The sequence below is a fragment of the Hermetia illucens genome, chromosome 2, assembly GCF_905115235.1.
Source record: "Hermetia illucens chromosome 2, iHerIll2.2.curated.20191125, whole genome shotgun sequence".
Taxonomy (NCBI): Eukaryota; Metazoa; Arthropoda; class Insecta; order Diptera; family Stratiomyidae; genus Hermetia; species Hermetia illucens.
In genome coordinates, this window is record NC_051850.1 from 25,034,578 (window position 1) to 25,053,711 (window position 19,134).

At 44.3% G+C, this 19,134-nt stretch overlaps 2 protein-coding genes across 2 annotated transcripts in view; one reads left to right on the plus strand and one right to left on the minus strand.

The window, feature by feature from the left end:
* Window positions 1–13,972, plus strand: part of LOC119647717 (calphotin-like) — a 28,484-nt gene extending 14,512 nt beyond the window's left edge. Inside the window, exons 4-6 of the mRNA XM_038048810.1 lie at window positions 4,364–4,864; window positions 13,108–13,242; window positions 13,301–13,972. Of these exons, the coding sequence (XP_037904738.1) occupies window positions 4,364–4,864; window positions 13,108–13,242; window positions 13,301–13,903 (1,239 nt within the window). The 3' untranslated portion in view covers window positions 13,904–13,972. The remainder of the gene's footprint in view (window positions 1–4,363; window positions 4,865–13,107; window positions 13,243–13,300) is intronic.
* A 3,705-nt stretch (window positions 13,973–17,677) lies between these two features.
* On the minus strand, window positions 17,678–18,519 carry LOC119648455 (cuticle protein 16.5-like). The gene is made up of 2 exons (XM_038050212.1): window positions 18,387–18,519; window positions 17,678–18,328 (listed from the first exon to the last, which is right to left on the minus strand). Exons 1-2 carry the CDS (start codon window positions 18,387–18,389, stop codon window positions 17,747–17,749), a joined length of 585 nt encoding a protein of 194 aa, XP_037906140.1. The 5' UTR covers window positions 18,390–18,519; the 3' UTR covers window positions 17,678–17,746.
* Between the last annotated feature and the right edge of the window lie 615 nt (window positions 18,520–19,134).

The window sequence follows — 19,134 nt, forward strand, 5'->3', positions numbered from 1 at the left end:
AAGTCAAAGCTGATCCCAACCTAAAAGATCTGAGCGGAAATGCGAACAGAATCCGAAGAACCCAGAAAGGGATCCAGTGTAGAAAAAAACTAATGACTTTCGCACTAAAGTGAAAAACTCACTTGGGGACAATACCGCAATGCGTGCCCAAAGTTATGAGATCTATATATTATACTATGTAAGGCTCTCGGTGAAGTGACATCTAAAGGAGAAATTTGCACTGCTCTGAAGGAGCGATTCAAGTTAAAAGAACTTACCCAGGAGTCTGCTGTGAGCTTACGAAAAGCCCATATTGCCGCAGAGTGCAATTGTGCGAAGTAAAGGAAGGACAGGATAACCGGCATATTGCCGAAGGTGGAAAATGTCCGGAATTTGAGAAGGGGCTCATTGCAATGACAAAATGAGGTTTATTCAAATAAACCTGAATCATTGCAGGGTCGCTCAGGATTTAGGTGGGCAGACCACATTCGAATCTGAGATGGAATTTGCCATTATAAGTGAACCGTATAGAAACCGTCACCGTGGCATAAGGGTCACAGATTTGACTCGTGGAGCGATTTGGGCTTGCGCTCGAGAGGCCATACAATGTACTGCAAGTTAGGCAGCCAGCGGCTTTGTGTGGCCGAAAATAAGTGGTGTATATGTGCAACTGCTACGCCCCACCAAGTTTGACACTGTCTGAACTCGAGCAAATGCTTGATAATCTTCTCCTCGACGCAAGGGGACGAAGTCCAAAGGTGATTGCCTGTGATTTCAATGCTTGAGGCCTAGAATAGTGTAGCAGAGAATCGAATGATAGGGGGCCCAGTTTATTAGAAGCTTTTGCGCAGATGGACCTTTCAGAAAAGGGCGTCAGACTCGGTTATAGACCTGACCCCTGACAGCCCTGCCCTGGCGCGTGGCATGTGCTGGTGCATTAGCGAACGCTACACCCACAGCGATCACCAGACAATCTTCTTTGAGAAATGCGTCGGGTCACAGGGCAAAGAGCTATCATGTCCGACATAGAAAAAGATTTTAGGCTGGTCTCCAAAATCTGTGGATGAGCAGACCTTCATAGAGGTGTGGTTAGATCAACCATATAAAGCAGGCGCCTCTACGAAGAGCCCTCCATTTGGTTCAATCGCCGCATGTGACGCGTCCACGCCTAGGAGGTGTTCATTCCCCTGTAGAAGACCAAATTACTTGCGGAATGATGAACTGACCGTCCTTCGATCAGCCTGCCACCGCGCCAGAAGAACGGCTCAGAAGGCGGTAGGTAGAGTCGACCAGGGGTAAAAAGAGTGCGCCTATAAGGCAGCCCGCAAAACCCTCAAACTCGCCATCCAGCAAAGTAAGGGAAAATGCTTAAGGAGTTCTGCTCAGAAGCGGACGTAAACCCGTGGGGCAGTGCTTATAGAATCGTGATGGAACGATTCAGAGGCCGTTCGTCTCCGCAGATCACGTGTCCCACCCTCTTACTGGAAATCATCCAGGGGTTATTCCCTCAGCAAGAGGAGGGCACCGACACATTCCAACCACCTCTGAATGTGACGGAAATTCCGTCAATCACCAGAGACAAGCCGCCGGAGATCTGCGGTACAAGACAATAAGGCAGAAATTGGTACTTCTGTCTAAGCCTGATAAACCCCAGGTGAACCATCCTCATATGGACCCATATGTCTTTTGGACACTGTGGGAAAAATGTTAGAGCGGGCAATCTATAATAGATTACTTCCGGTGGTTGAAAGCCATGGCGGCCTTTCAGATCGACAGTATGGGTTCCGTAAAGCCAGATCAACCATTGATGCCATCAAATTGGTTACTGGCTTGACCGAAGATGCAGAAGGGTAGCACCAGCAAATATTGCGTGGTAGTAACCCTGGACATGAGAAACGCATTCAATTCGGCCAGTTGGAACCTATTGCTATTGTCAACAGCTACTTACAAGAACGGAGAAAAATGCATTCAATTCGGCAAATTGGAATCTTATACCCAAACCCCTAGCGAAGGTTGGTATTCCCGCCTATCTTGCTGCTATCATCGATAGTTGTTTAACTTAAAGGAGGCTCTGGTATGACACTGATGACCGACCCCAGGAGTACGTTGTTGCTGCGGGTGTCTGGCAGGGCTCCGTATTGGGCCCACTACTTTGTAACATGGTGTACAGCGATGTACTTAATTTTCTCCTTCCGAAGAAAGCCATAATGTGGGTTGCGCTGACGACATAGCGCTGATTGTTGTCGAAAAGCATCTCAAAGATGCTAGGTTATACTCAGGCGAGGCAATCAGTGCTGTTAAAAGTTGGCTAAAGAGCTCTGGGCTGACATTTGCGGAGTAAAACAGAAGCGGTACTCATCACTAAACGCTGGAAAAGAAGTTACGCCTATATTAGAATCGGGAATCATATCATCTCTTCCTAACCGACCACCAAATACTTTGGGGTGGTGAGAGACAAGAAGTTCAGTTATATGGAACACGTGCAGTATCTTTGAGATAAATCACCCACTGCTAGTATGACTCTGACGAGGATGATGCCGAACGTGGGAGCGCCACGGCATACCTCTAGGTTGCTTATAGCCAGGGTGGTGACCTCAGTCATGCTCTATGCGACCCCAGTTTGGAGGGAGGCGTTGCGGATGTCAGTTAACACTAGCAAACTGAGTGCAGTATACAGGAGGATAGCCCTGAGGGTATGCTCCGCTTTCAGGACTATCTCAGATGATGCAGCATTCGTCATCTCTGGAATGCTGCCGATTGACATCTTGGCGGATGAGTTGGCGAATATATACAATGCGAAGCCAATCTTTCCCTTATCGCAGACGAAGAACGCTGATAGTGAGAGATCCATAAATAAATGGAAAGAACGGTGGGGAATGATCGGGAAAGGATCGGTGGACACATAGGCTCATTCATGCCATCAAGGAGTATTTGGAGAGATGACACGTTGAGATTCATTATAATCTCACTCAGTTTCTCACTCGGTACGGAGAATATCTCCAATATCTGCACGGGTTTAAATTGGAGGCCTCATCCGGTTGTTCAAATTGCGATGAAGTCCCAGAGGATCCGGAGCATGTATTCTTTCACTGTCCGAGATTTCTGGAAGAAAGGAGGACTCTAGAGGAAACTCTAGGAGAGGTGCTGGTACCAGAAAATTTGGTGCCGAAAATGGTACCGCAACAAGAGAATTGGGATGCGGTCAAGTGAATGATTCCATCTATCCAAAATAAACTGCAAAAGGCAGAGAAGAGGAGAAAAACGCGGTCACGTGCGCCGTGTATAGAAGAAAGGTGATTAGGCTGGAATAAGCTGACTCCACTCCGTGATCTAATACTAATATAAAAAGGGTGGTTCCGCAAGGCAAGGAGGGAGTCGGGGGTGGTTTTAATGGCTAAAAATCCCACATTCTGGTGTGTCCAGACCAGTGTCTTTTGAAGATTTCCATCCCACCGCCAAAAGTACACTGTTCCTTTAGTCAGCAAGTGACAAGTGGTAACATACGAACATGATGTCAACTCCTTACTGCGTTTCTTCCTCGGCGCGAAAGAAACGTTCGTGACCGTCGAAGAAGCAACGAAAAATGTAGGGTTACGGGCCAGTGAGCAAAAAATCAAGATTATGGCCTAAACTAGAAAACAGATACCAACTAGGCAAAATACAATAATTGTTTAATGAAACTTGCTGAACTTTGATAACCACACGCAATTCATATCCTGCCTTTCTTAACCAAACTTTCGGTCACCATCAGTTTTTCAGCCTTCTTTTTATTACTCATGATTACATCATTTTTAAAAAGCACCCGCCTTCGTATCCGGAGCAAATACTTTGCAATTGAACAAAACACCGTAGTTCAAAAATAAAAACTATCACTTCCAGCCCAAATCAATCCCTATATCTTTATATATTTATTATACCAAGCACTACACTAGCAACAGTATCTGAATGCATTAATTCAGTAAACTTTTTGTTTTATTCAAGTTTTGGCACTTAGCGCACAAGTGAAAGAAAAAGCTGCAATAAAATGAATTGTCAATGAAATTGGTACATGGTGTAAAATCATTCATAAGATCTTTTTTTCAGCTTTCTCAAATGTAGATTAATCTCTAATTGATTTGACCAATTGGAGCTAACAAGCAACCAGTTTAGACAATATTTCTTGACCTTGGGATGTTGCTATCGAGATTTTTCTCTTTTACGAGAGATAGATTTGCGCGAATTTGGTACTGATCTTCTGTGGATTTAGTATAAATACAGACGAAAATGGATCAAAAGGCACTATTGGTTTTGCCTTTGCAGAAGACAGACTAAACGCAGCAAAAATGGTAACTTGAAGACGGATAGTTGGAAGAACAGTTTTTAATTCGCTACTTTTGTTTTTCAGAAATTCGTTGTTTTGGCTCTTGCTTTCATCGGTGCCGCTTCAGCCGGCTATGTAGCCCCAGCTGTTGGCTATGCTGGTTACGGTTATGCCGGAGCCCTCGCTGCCCCAGCCCTTGGACATGCCTATGCTGCCCCAGCTTACGGTCATGCCATCGCCACCCCATATGCCGCTGCTCCAGCCGTAGCCGCTGTTGCTCCAGCTGTTTCATATGCTGCCCCAGCTGTCGCTGCTCCAATCGTTAAGTCAGTCTACTCTGCTCCAGTTGCCGCCTCTGTTGCTCCAGCCATCTCATACGCTGCTCCAGCTGTCTCATACGCTGCTCCAGCTATTGCTGCTGCTCCAGTTGTAAAGTCCTTCGCCGCTGTTGCCCCAGCTGTCTCATACGCTGCTCCAGTTGCCACCGCTGTTGCCCCAGCTATTGCTGCTGCTCCAGTTGTTAAGTCTGCCTACGTTGCTCCAGCTGTCACCGCCGCTGTTGCCCCAGCTTTCGGTCACGGATACGTTGCCCCAGCTGTCTCAACCTACTCTGCTGGTTTCGCCGCTCCAGCTTACGCCGGATACGGATACGGACTTAACGCTGCCTGGAAAAAGAAGGCTCACTAAATTTTCTAAACTTAGCTTTAGTTAATTTATTATGATTGGAATTGGCAAAATAGACTTGTTTTTGTAGAACATATTTTTTTTCTATTTTCAAAGAGTAAATTCACCTGTGCTTGTAAAAGGTTTAAGAATATCCGAGCTATTCTGGGCCTTCAATTTGGAGTTTGTTCCTATGACAAACATTCGCTGCACATCCCTTTCTTTAAAAGCTATTGAAGGAAATTAAAATGGGAACGGGAGTCCCAAAATTTTGTCTTCATTATCATCTTACCGATATCAGGAGACTATCAACCAATATCCTTATATCCTGGTCCACACTATAGTCGAATAAAGACGAACTAATGCGTCGAAGCAGTTGAGGGCAAATTTAAAGCGGACTATCTGAAGTGGGTATCATTCAATGAACTGTTTCAAGCGCCAGTTCGCACCTAAAGGATTTCCATAAGTAACAATACCTTCTTGCATCGATGAGAGAAGAAGGAGTAGTTTTATCTGAAAACTTGGCCATGACTGAATCCATCTTTGGGAAGATTACAAGAAAAAGAAGCGAAGGCGTTAATAAAATTGGGGTCAGTCAACAGATACAAGAAGATTCTGGATGCAGTGATGGAGAGCGAGTGTTCGAGGGTGAATCAATCGCTTTGTCCAAAATTTGCAACAAAAGCCCCAAAAGCTGCATGTGGACTGTTCGGCTGACAATAACCGAACAAAGGATCTTGAAATCAAAGAAGTGAGTATACCCAATGAAGTCAAAGTACAAAGCAACCGCCCGAACCCACGAAAGTTCTGGAATATTCAGCTGGCAATGCCAATCATGAGCGTTGTACTAGTGCGAACTAGTGCGAACTACTTTAAGAGCTATTGGATCAACATTTTCAAAATTCATTCCCATTTTAAACTGTTGAAACTTAAACGAGACTGCGTTGATATGGTATAATTGGCGTAGATACTTCAGCGAGGAATTATGGTGGACAAATTCCATTTCCAATCAAAGGACAAAGGAGGAATGTGGGTCGTATAGCGTCTGACTTACTTTCAACGACCATCAATCACATCCAGTTAAATGCCAGTTCTAATGATTCGGCTTGTCTGACCAAGCACTCAGTGCAAAAATTGGCATACCACTGGGGGTAGGCATTTATAAAGGCATAGTTCGGGATGGTTGATGACGAGGGCACAAAAACAAAAGAGGGCGGATTTTAATATACTCTATCGTTAACACCAAGTCGATACATTCAATTGTAAGCACAACAAAGCTTAACTGAATGCTTCGAAAACTAAATAAAAAGGAATAAAAGTTTCGACTGAAGAAGAAGAAGAAATATAGGATCAATAGGTATCAATGATTTGAGAATGGAAAGTTTGAAGTTGATTTGCCGTTAAAGGAGGCTCACTTAAAAAAATATCCGCAACGCATAAAACCTTAATAAGAAGGTGTTGTGCAACAGAAAAGCGTTTAATAGCTGATTTAACGAATCCAAACTACTTTGACTGCAACCACATGGAAAAAAGGCCGAGGAGTGAAACCAATGAATGGTCTTATAAAAGAAAGTTTCAACGCACTAGATAAAAGCTTATTAAGCAAATCATTAAACAATTTGTGGTTCCCCCGATTTAGAGCATATTAGCTACACTACTCTTCAGGCGAAGGAAATATCCAGTTGGCCTTAATTCAATTCAAACGATTGGAACCTAGAGATAACTAGTTAATAATAAAAGAGGCCCATTTTGCCTATAGCTGTCATTGTAATCGTATTGTAGACTCAAGACTCCCTAAATTTGAAGTCACAGATCCTAGCTTACCTTATATTTGGTATTCCAGTAAATGGGCGCGGCGATGGCCGAGGTAGTTGAAGCGTCAGCTTCACTCTTTCGACCTCATGTTGCAGGTTCGAATAATCCCGGCTACAGTCATAGATGATTTAGATGGGTTAGTACAATGGGCTTACTAAAGGCCTAAGTGTTGGAAATAAGGTTCCACAATCTTCTTAGAAAAATCTGAAGTGCCAACCAGCTTTTAATTTTAATGGGGGTTATAGGGGTGTTTGGTTGAAGGTAATAATTTCTCAAATCATAATCGTCGACTTCCCAATTTCTGTAGAAGAAACTGACATAGCTTCATTTTTCAATTCAGTCTCGCTTCTCTAAAAACTATCTTTTATAAGAAATTATCCCAATACAATTCGTTTGCTTCTAGACAAAATAATGTCAAAAGGAAAATCGCCTTCAGGTAAACTACATCGTTTGGGTCCTACCAAGGTTTATAAGAAAGGACCCTACGCGACATCTACGGGTAAGCGCAGTGTCAGTCACCAAATGATCGACACTCGTCAAACCAAAGAACATGAAGGAGGCGTGACTGATAAGCAACAAGTCCTCACTTGCAGCCAAGGATGTCCAAGATGATGACAGAGGCTTATTGTTCCAACCATGAGTATACGACAATAAGCAAAGGGAACAGACTAGAAATTCCGTCCGGTTATAAGGATACCTTCGACGGGGCAGTTGAGCGGACCACCAAAACCTGTCTAACGTACGAAATCAAAATCAAACTTGGAGATTTCAACAGTCAAATAGTGTCGGAGCCCGTATTCAGGCGATACGTTGGCTTCCATAGCTTACATAGCGATACCAATGATAACGGACTGCGGATTATTCAGTTAGCAATATCGCACGAAATGGTCGTTGGAAGTACCTAGGTCGCGCGGAAAGCGGACCACAAACATATTTGGGTCTCTCCAGACGGGATCCTTTTCAACCAAATTGACGCCGCCACTTCTCCACTTTGATGAATGTCAGAACATATAGGGGGGTCAATATAGATTCGGACCGCATATCTCGTTGGCATGGTGCTCCGAGCTCGAAATACGACACCACCTACAATCCCCTCTGATAATCAGGTGAGAGTTAATACTGAAGTCAGCTAGAACACAGCCCTCCGCAATACCTGTAAGGGGGAAATGGATGCCGCAATAACCGCAGTCAACAGAGATTCTGGAGATGTAGCATCAACAAATGATTTTCACAACCACCTGAAGAACGTTATCATTGAATCCTCCATTGGCCACAAAGATACTTGGCCCCAGCCGCAAAAAAAGTCGGAACGGCTGGTTTAACGATGAATGTAAGCTAGGTACGGAACAGAAGAATGCTGCATACCGAGTAATTTTGCATTCTCAAAAAACACGGGCACGCGCAGAGATTTACCACGAACTCCGTTGAGCGGAGAAGCAACTTCATAGACGGAAAAAGCAAGTCTGGGAGAACCAACAAGTCTGTGAACTCAAAAAGTACAGGGAGCAACCGCACCAGGCGCAGTAGTTTTACCAACAAACCAGCAGGATGAAGCCTTATACACCTCGATGCTCATCCTGCCGAGACAAAAAGGGAAATCTGATTTCCGATAGAATGGCCATATTGGAGCGATGGGTTGAGTACTTTGATGAGTTACTGAACAACCAGAACATGGGCGAGTTGAAGGTCTTGCCAACTGAAGACGATGGACAAATACTGCCACCACCAATTCATCGGCTTAAAAATCATAAGTCGCCGGGAACTGATGGAATTACAGCTGAATTAGTTGAATATGGAGGCGACCAGTTACACCAAGTGGTTCATCAACTTGTGCTCAAGGTATGGGACAGTGAATTAATGCCTGACGATTGGCAAACAGGCACTACCTGTCTCATACATAAAAAGATAGATTCACATAGTGTAGCAATTATAGAGGTATCACGTTGCTGAGTACTATCTATAAGATATTCTCCGCTATCTTGCTAGGCCGGACGGCCCCATACGCTCAGAACATCATTGGCCCATACCAAAGAGGCTTCCCTACTAGCAAATCAGCAACAGATCAGATTTTCCCTTTACGGCAAGCAATGGGAAAACTGTTGGAATATGGACATCAGTTGCACCATCTTTTCATCGACTTTAAAGTCGACTATGATAGCATAGCCAGGGTAAAACTGTACACGGCCATGAGAGAATTCGGTATCCCGACGAAATTAATAAAACTGACTAGGCTGACCCTGACCAATGTGCGAGGCCGGATAAAATAGCAGGATCACTCTCAAGACCATTCGACATCAGCAACAGTCTACGACAAGGGGATGCCCTATCATGCGTCCTCTTTAACTTGGCCCTCGAGAAAGTGATCCGTGATGCTGATGTAAATGCAAGAGGTACGATCCTCGTTAAGTCCACCCAACTACTGGCCTATGCTGACGATATCGTCATCATGGGAAAGAGATGTACAAACTGCCTTCATCCAGATCGAGCAGGCGGCGTTTGGCGCGAGATCTTGACCTGCACATCAATGAAGGCGATACAAAACATATGGTGGCAACTTCAGCACCAAAAACCAACTAACCAACTAACCAACAACATCAAACCGCACTGGTCAAACAGGAAGAATAAAGATAGGAGACTACAACTTTGAGACCGTTGATAATTTATCCTATCTTGGGTTGAAAACCATAACCGATAACAGCTACGATGATCAAATCCGCACACGGTTGTTGGTTATTTCAGCTTACAAAAACTGTTCCCCTCGAAGCGTCTCACCATTGGATCAAAGCTCTTACTGTACAAGACAATGACCTTGCCAGTCCTCATGTATTCCTCGGAGACTTTTCAGCATGAAGAATTGCAAACTTTTGGCCACGCTCGAAAGAAGAATCCTCCGAAGAATTTTTGGCCTTCTACATGAGGATGGAGGATTCCGAAGCCTTCATAACGAAATCTATGAGCGATACCATGACCGTCCGGTTGTGAATAAAATCCGCCTTAATAGCTTACGGTGGGCGGGTCACTTAATCCGTATGGATGAGGATGATCCCACCCGGAAAGTCTATAAGGGCAATATCTATGGTGGAAAAAGAAGACGAGGCAGACCCTGCCTCTTTTTAGGGATATTGAATTGATGGACCTCGGCGCAAAACGGGGATGTCTGGAGTTCCTTATTAAGCCAGGCCTAGACCGGATACCAGTTGGAGAAGAGTTACCGAAAGGACGGTATAAACTGCAAGACACCTGAATATTTCGAAAGGAAGATCGGAAGATTGGAGAATCTGACGAATGAATACTACATCATCCATCATAAGCTGACTCGTTTGCTGGAAGCGAAGGACCCCTGGTTTACCATCCACCTAGTATCGGAGGCAAAGTTAGCAGCGGTGAAAGCCTTGTTCCATACGGATCAGCAAAATATCACGGGTCGCGCCATCGTGGAAGCAGCTGGACCGACAGGTATCAAAACAAGCGGTATGGCTAGGATAACTGACGAACACGGTGACAATTCACAGGTGTACATACCTCAGGAGCTACCAAGGTTGTTACAAATTCCGGTATTCACAGCGCTCAGCAAGGAATGGAGTCAGTTCATGGAAATTTTTAAAGCGGTCATTCGTACGCTAGGGAATTTACAAAAAATGCAGTACTTACTCGGGCACTTGCAAGGCGCCTCAAAGGAGGCGGTGTCACATCTGCAGTTAACCAGCAGTAACTATGAAGCTGCGCTAGCCATCCTAGAAGAACAGTTCGCGAATACCCGGCAAGCGACAACGAAATACATGGACTCCATCCCCGACATAAAGAAACTGGACTACAAGTCCGCAGTGGATACTATGGTCATGTATGCCACAATTTGGAATTTTCTGGCTGGTCTCCGCAATCTGGGATATCCGACAATGGAGTGGTATCCGATAATTATAAGAATAACTGTTCGGAAATTTGATAACGAAACACTTTGCATCTTTGAGGAAAATATGAGGGATCGGATCTCAAAGATTTTCCCTCAATGGACAAGCTCTGCACTTGCTTGGAGTGCAATAAGTTCCACCATACCTTGCTACACTATAAGAAGGAAGTACAGTGAACAAGCAACATACGGGAGACGTTATATTGGCAACAGCACTAGTAAGGACCATCGGCCGGAAGAAGGAAGCGTTACACTTCGGGCTTTGATCGGTCCAGGATCACAATCCTCATTCATATCATGAAAAGCAACAAGCAAGTTGAGACTGGTTCAGTGTAAAACGTTCGTATCGATAACGGGAATCGGTGGTGTACATGCGGCCAACTTCGAAACTACATTCCAGCTGAGCGTAGAAGTATATGTGCTGGATTTCCTAGCAACTCTTCTGCCAAATGAAGATTCTATGGTCGGCAAGTCTGAAAGGATGAATAAATTGCAACTCGCTGATCCTTCATTTAACACAAACGCAGGCATTGATTAGATACTAGGCGCCGATGCATTTGAAGAGATCATCGGAAGATGCATAAAAAAGGGAATCCGCTAATGGCACCAGAAACAAAGCTAGTTTGGATACTATCAGGCAAAGTGCCTGCGAAAGAGAATCAAGTGAAGACTGTGTTATCAAGCATATGGACCATCGAATTTAACCGTGCTCTGCAACAATTCTTTGACTCAGACAGTCCCCCGGTGGACATATCAGCAAACAACGAGTGCGAAATAATGTACCGAAGTTCTGTGATCCAACAAGCTGACGGAAGATACGCAGTGACTATACCCTTCACAGAGGATAAAACTATCGCCCCACTAGGAAATTCCTGAAACAGGGCATTTGCTTGCTTTAAGCAACTAGAGAGGTGCCTAGACAAGGATCCGCAGCTACGCCAATAATATAACAAGATCATCAGCGATTATATTGAGTTAGGGCATATAGAGCAAGCGATCGCTTTCATTGGAGAGGATAGGGACCCCTATTACCTTCCTCATCATCCGGTTATCAAATTGGACCTAAACTACAAGAAGATTTCGCCCAGATCTTACTAAAATGGAGGAAATGGGAGTTCGCGATCTCAGCAGATATCGAAAAGATCTTCCGGATGGTGAAAATGCAATTCTGTCACAGGATTTTTCAGCGGGCTCTGTACAGGCCTACCAGAGATGTATCGATTCAGGAATACATCCCTACGATTGTATCATTTGGGGAGACTCCAGCTTCATACTTGTCGGTCAGAACATTACACCAGTTGGCGGAGGATGAGAAGGCAAGATATCCTGTGGCGGAAACACACGTAACGTGGATAACTTATAAGCGTTGCGGAATCAAGGAAAGTAGGAATGACGGCGTTTTTAAGGTCAGATGATTTCAATCTGCGAAAGTGAGCTTCCAACGATCCGAGGCTGTTGGATGGGATCTCAGAAAACGAGAGTTTGGATATCGCGCCTTCATTATGGTATTCTAGTTATGTAGGATCACGGAAGTTGGTTGGATCTGTATAAGGGGATTAAACCTTGGAAACCTTTCAAAATTTCTCTTATCTATAGTTGAAAGCGAAAGTTAACGTAAGGTGATCTGGTCAGTCCTTATGCATTCCCCGGAACCTTGGAAAAAGGTCCCTTGCTTTAATCCTTTTTACTCCCAACGTGTTCGAATTTCTCGAGGTAAATTTTGTAGCCTGATGGCTTCCACTAGTAGTAATCTACAGTCAAGTTTCAATTCTGAGCTACAGAACGCATTCTGCCCTTTACGGAAATGTATAGGGTTATGACTATCCACACATTGAAAGTCCCTACTCAGTCATGAGGAGAGAAAAGGAAATATTCGTAAAAGTTATTGGTGAGGTCGTTTTTTGCAATTTGATGATTACGATTAATGAATTCAGCCTAAAGTAGCCATGTCGATAAGAACAGCCTCTATTAAAACAAATATTATTTTTTATAAGGCTACATTTTATTCAATTTCAAAATGTCGTTGTAATTAGAACCCTATTACGGGATGGATCAGCCCGTGTTGACTAAAGTAAAGTAACTAACCAAGGGAGAATTGACTTAATGTAGGATATGTAAATTTAAGATTTTTATCACTTGCAAAAAACATAAAAAAGTAATTTCAATATGACCGGCGAACTGATTAAAGCTAACTTCGATCATAACTCAAATTATAGCATCACTTAACCATCATCCTAAAAAAATATAATAATGCAAAAAACATGGGCAAAAACTTGTTTGGGTGTGTAAAGTCATCCAAAAGATGCCCAAAAAACAGCATGCGTAACTTTCTCAGATCTAGATTAATTTGAAAGTGATTCGCCGAAGCGCTATCAACCGGCTGATATGAACGATCTTGATTGGCCTTGGGATGTTGCTACCTCATTTGGTTTCTTATATTTGAATCTCACGTGGAGATGCCGCCAAATCTACCATTGAATCATTTAACTGTTGGATTAGTATAAATACAGTTGGAAGTGGTTCAGAAGGCACTATTGGTTTTGCCTTTGCAGAAGACAGACTAAACGCAGCAAACATGGTAATTTCTATTAAGATGGAATGAAGAATAGCAGTTTCTAACTTTTCAAATCTTTCAGAAATTCATTGTTGTAGCTCTCGCTTTCATCGGTGCCGCTTCAGCCGGCTTCGTCGCCCCAGCTGTTGGCTATGCTGGTTACGGTTATGCCGGAGCCCTCGCTGTCCCAGCCCTTGGACATGCCTATGCTGCCCCAGCTTTCGGTCATGCCATCGCCACCCCATATGCCGCTGCCCCAGCCGTAGCCGCTGTTGCTCCAGCTGTTTCATATGCTGCCCCAGCTGTCGCTGCTCCAATCGTTAAGTCAGTCTACTCTGCTCCAGTTGCCGCCTCTGTTGCTCCAGCCATCTCATACGCTGCTCCAGCCGTCTCATACGCTGCTCCAGCTATTGCTGCTGCTCCAGTCGTAAAATCCTTCGCCACTGTTGCCCCAGCTGTCTCATACGCTGCTCCAGTTGCCACCGCTGTTGCCCCAGCTATTGCTGCTGCTCCAGTTGTTAAGTCTGCCTACGTTGCCCCAGCTGTCACCGCCGCTGTTGCCCCAGCTTTCGGACACGGGTACGTTGCCCCAGCTGTCTCAGCCTACTCTGCTGGTTTCGCCGCTCCAGCTTACACCGGTTACGGATACGGAATCGATGCCTGGAAGAAGAAGGCTGCTCATTAAATTTCCTAAACTTAGCTTTAGTTAATTTATTATGATTGGAATTGGCAAATAGACCCCTTTAGCTCGAAATTTGTTAATTTTTTTCTGACCTTATATCCGAAGGATTCAACAGTTTCATATAGGTGTCGCCCGTAGAATAGAAAAAAGTCATTGAAAAGGAATGTGGTATGAAGGGAGAAGGAACTGCTAATAAAAAAAACCAAAAACTCTCTGTTGCAACTTTCTGAGATCAGCACGCAAAATATATTTTGCGTCACACAATTTCAGAAAGGATTCAAAGTCTCTACCAAAAGAATAAGGATGGAGTAATTGGTTACAGCTTCATCAGATTGTGGACATAGAAAAACCTTCACGAGGCATTGATAATGTCGGAGATATCTGCATAATTTCCAATTTCAACCCAGTTGGGACAATGACAGAGAAGACTTTGTGCATGTCTTTTCTCATCCCCCAAAATTCACTGGTTTGATCACGACAAATATCTAAGTGCATCGTCCGTCGTCCGTCATTATGTCTAAATACTTGATGACAGGCTGGGAATGTATATCGTGGGTTGCAAATTTTATGTATCTTTATAGATGTGCACTTTTCCCTTCAGTGATAAGTACTACTTTCCTCTTATGTTCTGCGAGCGATAGAGTAGTATTATCGAACCTGGACAAAATTCATCCTTTTCGAGGAAGTATGCAATAACGGCCGCTCAATGAAATCTGTGGAAGACTTTCTTCACTTCGAGTATTATCACTCCACAACATTTACCCCCTTTGAGTGCGGCTTTAGCTATTTTAGGCACCAGGTTAGCTGCACCGCTCTTAGATCTTCTTCACGAAATCCGAACTGATTCAATAAAAATTATCCCCTACCAAAAGTTCCCGGACCAGAAACCGGCCGCTGGCATCTGTTTGCCGGAGATTTGCATAGATATGAACAAACTCGCCCAACCTCTGCTCCTTTAAAACTCCAGGATTCCCATAGACGACTGGGTAGTTACCAAGAAGCCGGAAGCCCAAGCAAACAGCCAATCTTTTTTACTCCTTACAAACGGAGAGTGTCTGAACGCACTCGTTAAGACAGATGAGCAGAGAGTTCGGAATCAGAAAGACAGGATGAAAGTTGTGTTCCGCACTCCGCAAAACGGGACGTCAACCTGGATTCAGCTGACGCCGCCAACGCATATTGGGGAGATGAAGATCGATGGTCCGACTGGGAGTGACCCAACCCCTTACGCAACAAGATCATGCAGAGGCTAACACAGATAAATCAGCAACCCTCGAAGTGAGCCTGACCTTACCGGCTGGTCATTTTCCAAAAGGAAGACATTGGCGTCACACTTACCCAGGACCCTTGGATTAGATGCAACTGAACCATCAAAGGACTCCAGAAGGCCTCCAGACCTGCGTTCCAGTGACATAGTCACGGTCAAACTGGAGCAGGTGGGAGCGGAGGATATTTATGTTTCCTCGGCTTACATGGATCACGACCGATAAGCTCAGCCAAAAGAACTGCAAAATTTGACGTCCATCGTTGCGCCAAAGAAATCCAACCTGTTGATATATTGCGACGCCAATGCAAGATATAGGTTTTGGGGCAACTCAGAAATCGACGAAAGAGGTGAGTCATTCTTTGATTTTAATATTAACACAAATCTATTGGCTTGGGTATACCAACCTTCCGTTTTCCCAGCTCGGAGAATTTTGACGGTTGGGAGGACGTCTTTGATTCCACCCTACGAACCAACAATGACATTCTAAAGGTAGAAAGCGTCTGACCAGAGATTCTTCTCAGATCATAGTTGAACACTTTTCAGTCTAGATCTCATAGCACATCTATGAGGAGTTTCCAAATCTCCTATCAGGCACGACCCCACTTGCCCGATACGGGCATACCTATTGACATGTATTATAAATATATGTTCACTTTTCTTTTCTGACTGGTCATGGGCTAATGTTTGCTCATCTCTGATGCGTGGACCAAAATGGCTATAGAAAGGACACCCAGAAAATAAAACCAACATGGACGAATTGAGAAGGTGTAAAGTTACGGTGCAGAGGCTCGGAACTCCAGTACCGGTGGCTTTTCTAAGTGAGTTAGCGAGCTCCCGGGTGTCGACCGTAGTGCCTCGGTGGTTGACAACTTGGCCATCGTGGCATCTAATGCTACATGTGTTTTAAATTTGGAGAAGGAAGTGTTCAAACGAAGCACAGCTCTACCAAGAAAACCAATTTCAAAGCAAAGATTGATTGGCTAAAAGGAGATAGCTGGCCAAAACGAGTGATTTTGATCCATTCCGGAAAAGCTCGTCAATTTTACAATCTCCTCCAATACCAACGCCGGCAAAAGAGAAAGTTCATGGTAGCTTAAAAATTGAAAAGGCGAAGAGTCTGTAAAAGGAGTAATTTGGCCAAGGCTTCTTGTTGAAAACAATTCAGGAGTTATTTCCCCAACAACAGGGGGGTACTGACCCTGAAACGCTCCCTGATGTGACGTCGATTCCACCAGTGATCAGTGACGAGCTGCTGGAGGTTTGCAGCCGCAGGCGGCTTTGTTAATAATAAAATCAAAGAATGACTTACCAACCAGAACGCGAGCTAAAATTGAAAAATAAAAAAAAAAACGGGAGCCGTAAGTCTCCGGACCCGAGTGCCACGGTCGAGAGGGAAGATCCACGACAGATCACAATTCCGGTCATGGTTTCTTTTCACTCAGATCGTGATTGAGGCGCGGCCCTTGAGATTCCCTCGCTTCCTTGAAATCGTCAGGCCAGCATTCCAAAGGATGCATTCTGGTTTTTATCGTTAGGCCGCCGTGAATTCTTTCGTTTGTTATCTATTTTGAAATCCGGTGCGGACCCACGCATCGGTATAGACTCGCTGATTTTGTATTAATGACACGTGAGGGATCAAAGCCTCGTTTCGATCGCGCACTTTGATGGAGCTTCAGTCATTGCGGACGGATCTTCACGGTCAATTTCGCCAACTTTTCAGGTTTCTGGGATAGCCCTTCCCTCTAGGTTGTTCTCGGTCACTTAGGATGATCGTTTGATTCTCCTATTCCCTTAAGTTCATTACAACCTGGATTTCCGTATTAGGTTGCCATTGGTTTCACAGATTTCATTTTAGTGGCGGTTATTGCATACTTCCTCGAAAAGGATGAATTTTTCGCGACTGAAATATATACTATTAAGTGCAGGTTCGATAGTACTGCTCTATCGCTCGCAGAACATAAGAGGAAAGTAGTACTTATCACTGAAGAGAAAAGTGCACATCTATAAAGATACATAAAATTTGCAACCCACGATATACATTCCCAGCCTGTCATCAAGTATTTAGACATAATGACGGACGACGGACGATGCACTTAGATATTTGTCATGATCAAACCAGTGAATTTTGGGGGATGAGAAAAGACATGCACAAAGTCTTCTCTGTCATTGTCCCAACTGGGTTGAAATTGGAAATTATGCAGATATCTCCGACATTATCAATGCCTCGTGAAGGTTTTTCTATGTCCACAATCTGATGAAGCTGTAACCAATTACTCCATCCTTATTCTTTTGGTAGAGACTTTGAATCCTTTCTGAAATTGTGTGAAGCAAAATATATTTTGCGTACTGATCTCAGAAAGTTGGAACAGAGAATTTTGGGTTTTTTTTATTAGCAGTTCCTTCTCCCTTCATACCACATTCCTTTTCAATGACCTTTTTCTATTCTACGGGCGACACCTATATGAAACTGTTGAATCCTTCGGATATAAGGTCAGAAAAAAATTAACAAATTTCGAGCTAAAGGGGTCTATTTGCCAATTCCAATCATAATAAATTAACTAAAGCTAAGTTTAGGAAATTTAATGAGCAGCCTTCTTCTTCCAGGCATCGATTCCGTATCCGTAACCGGTGTAAGCTGGAGCGGCGAAACCAGCAGAGTAGGCTGAGACAGCTGGGGCAACGTATCCGTGTCCGAAAGCTGGGGCAACAGCGGCGGTGACAGCTGGGGCAACGTAGGCAGACTTAACAACTGGAGCAGCAGCAATAGCTGGGGCAACAGCGGTGGCAACTGGAGCAACGTATGAGACAGCTGGGGCAACAGTGGCGAAGGATTTTACGACTGGAGCAGCAGCAATAGCTGGAGCAGCGTATGAGATGGCTGGAGCAACAGAGGCGGCAACTGGAGCAGAGTAGACTGACTTAACGATTGGAGCAGCGACAGCTGGGGCAGCATATGAAACAGCTGGAGCAACAGCGGCTACGGCTGGGGCAGCGGCATATGGGGTGGCGATAGCATGACCGAAAGCTGGGGCAGCATAGGCGTGTCCAAGGGCTGGGGCAGCGAGGGCTCCGGCATAACCGTAACCAGCATAGCCAACAGCTGGGGCGACGAAGCCGGCTGAAGCGGCACCGATGAAAGCGAGAGCTACAACAATGAATTTCTGAAAGATTTGAAAAGTTAGAAACTGCTATTCTTCATTCCATCTTAATAGAAATTACCATGTTTGCTGCGTTTAGTCTGTCTTCTGCAAAGGCAAAACCAATAGTGCCTTCTGAACCACTTCCAACTGTATTTATACTAATCCAACAGTTAAATGATTCAATGGTAGATTTGGCGGCATCTCCACGTGAGATTCAAATATAAGAAACCAAATGAGGTAGCAACATCCCAAGGCCAATCAAGATCGTTCATATCAGCCGGTTGATAGCGCTTCGGCGAATCACTTTCAAATTAATCTAGATCTGAGAAAGTTACGCATGCTGTTTTTTGGGCATCTTTCGGATGACTTTACACACCCAAACAAGTTTTTGCCCATGTTTTTGCATTGATTCATTTTTTTAGGATGATGGTTAAGTGATGCGATAATTTAGACTTGCAATCTCAAGAAACTTCGACATCTGATGCTAGCAAAATATTGGCAGTCATAAGGGGATTGCTTGAAAAAAATAAATGTCGGCCTAGACTATTGAGATGCAGTCGTGTTTACACTGTGGGGCTCAGCAAGGTTTTGTCCAAGGAGCAGGGTGCTGAGGACCCTAGAGCGCGTCCTAGAGATCCACTTCAGGACGATTATTTAGAGAGTACCTTTCAGTAAGTCTCAACTTGCCTACCTCAAAGGAAAATTCACAGAAACTGCTCCCCACGAGGTAATTGGTACGGTTGAGCGGCCACACAGTGCAAGCAGTATGTTCTAGCTGCCTCCCTGGATTCAGAGGAAGCATCCAAAAAGGTTGGTACCAACACCAT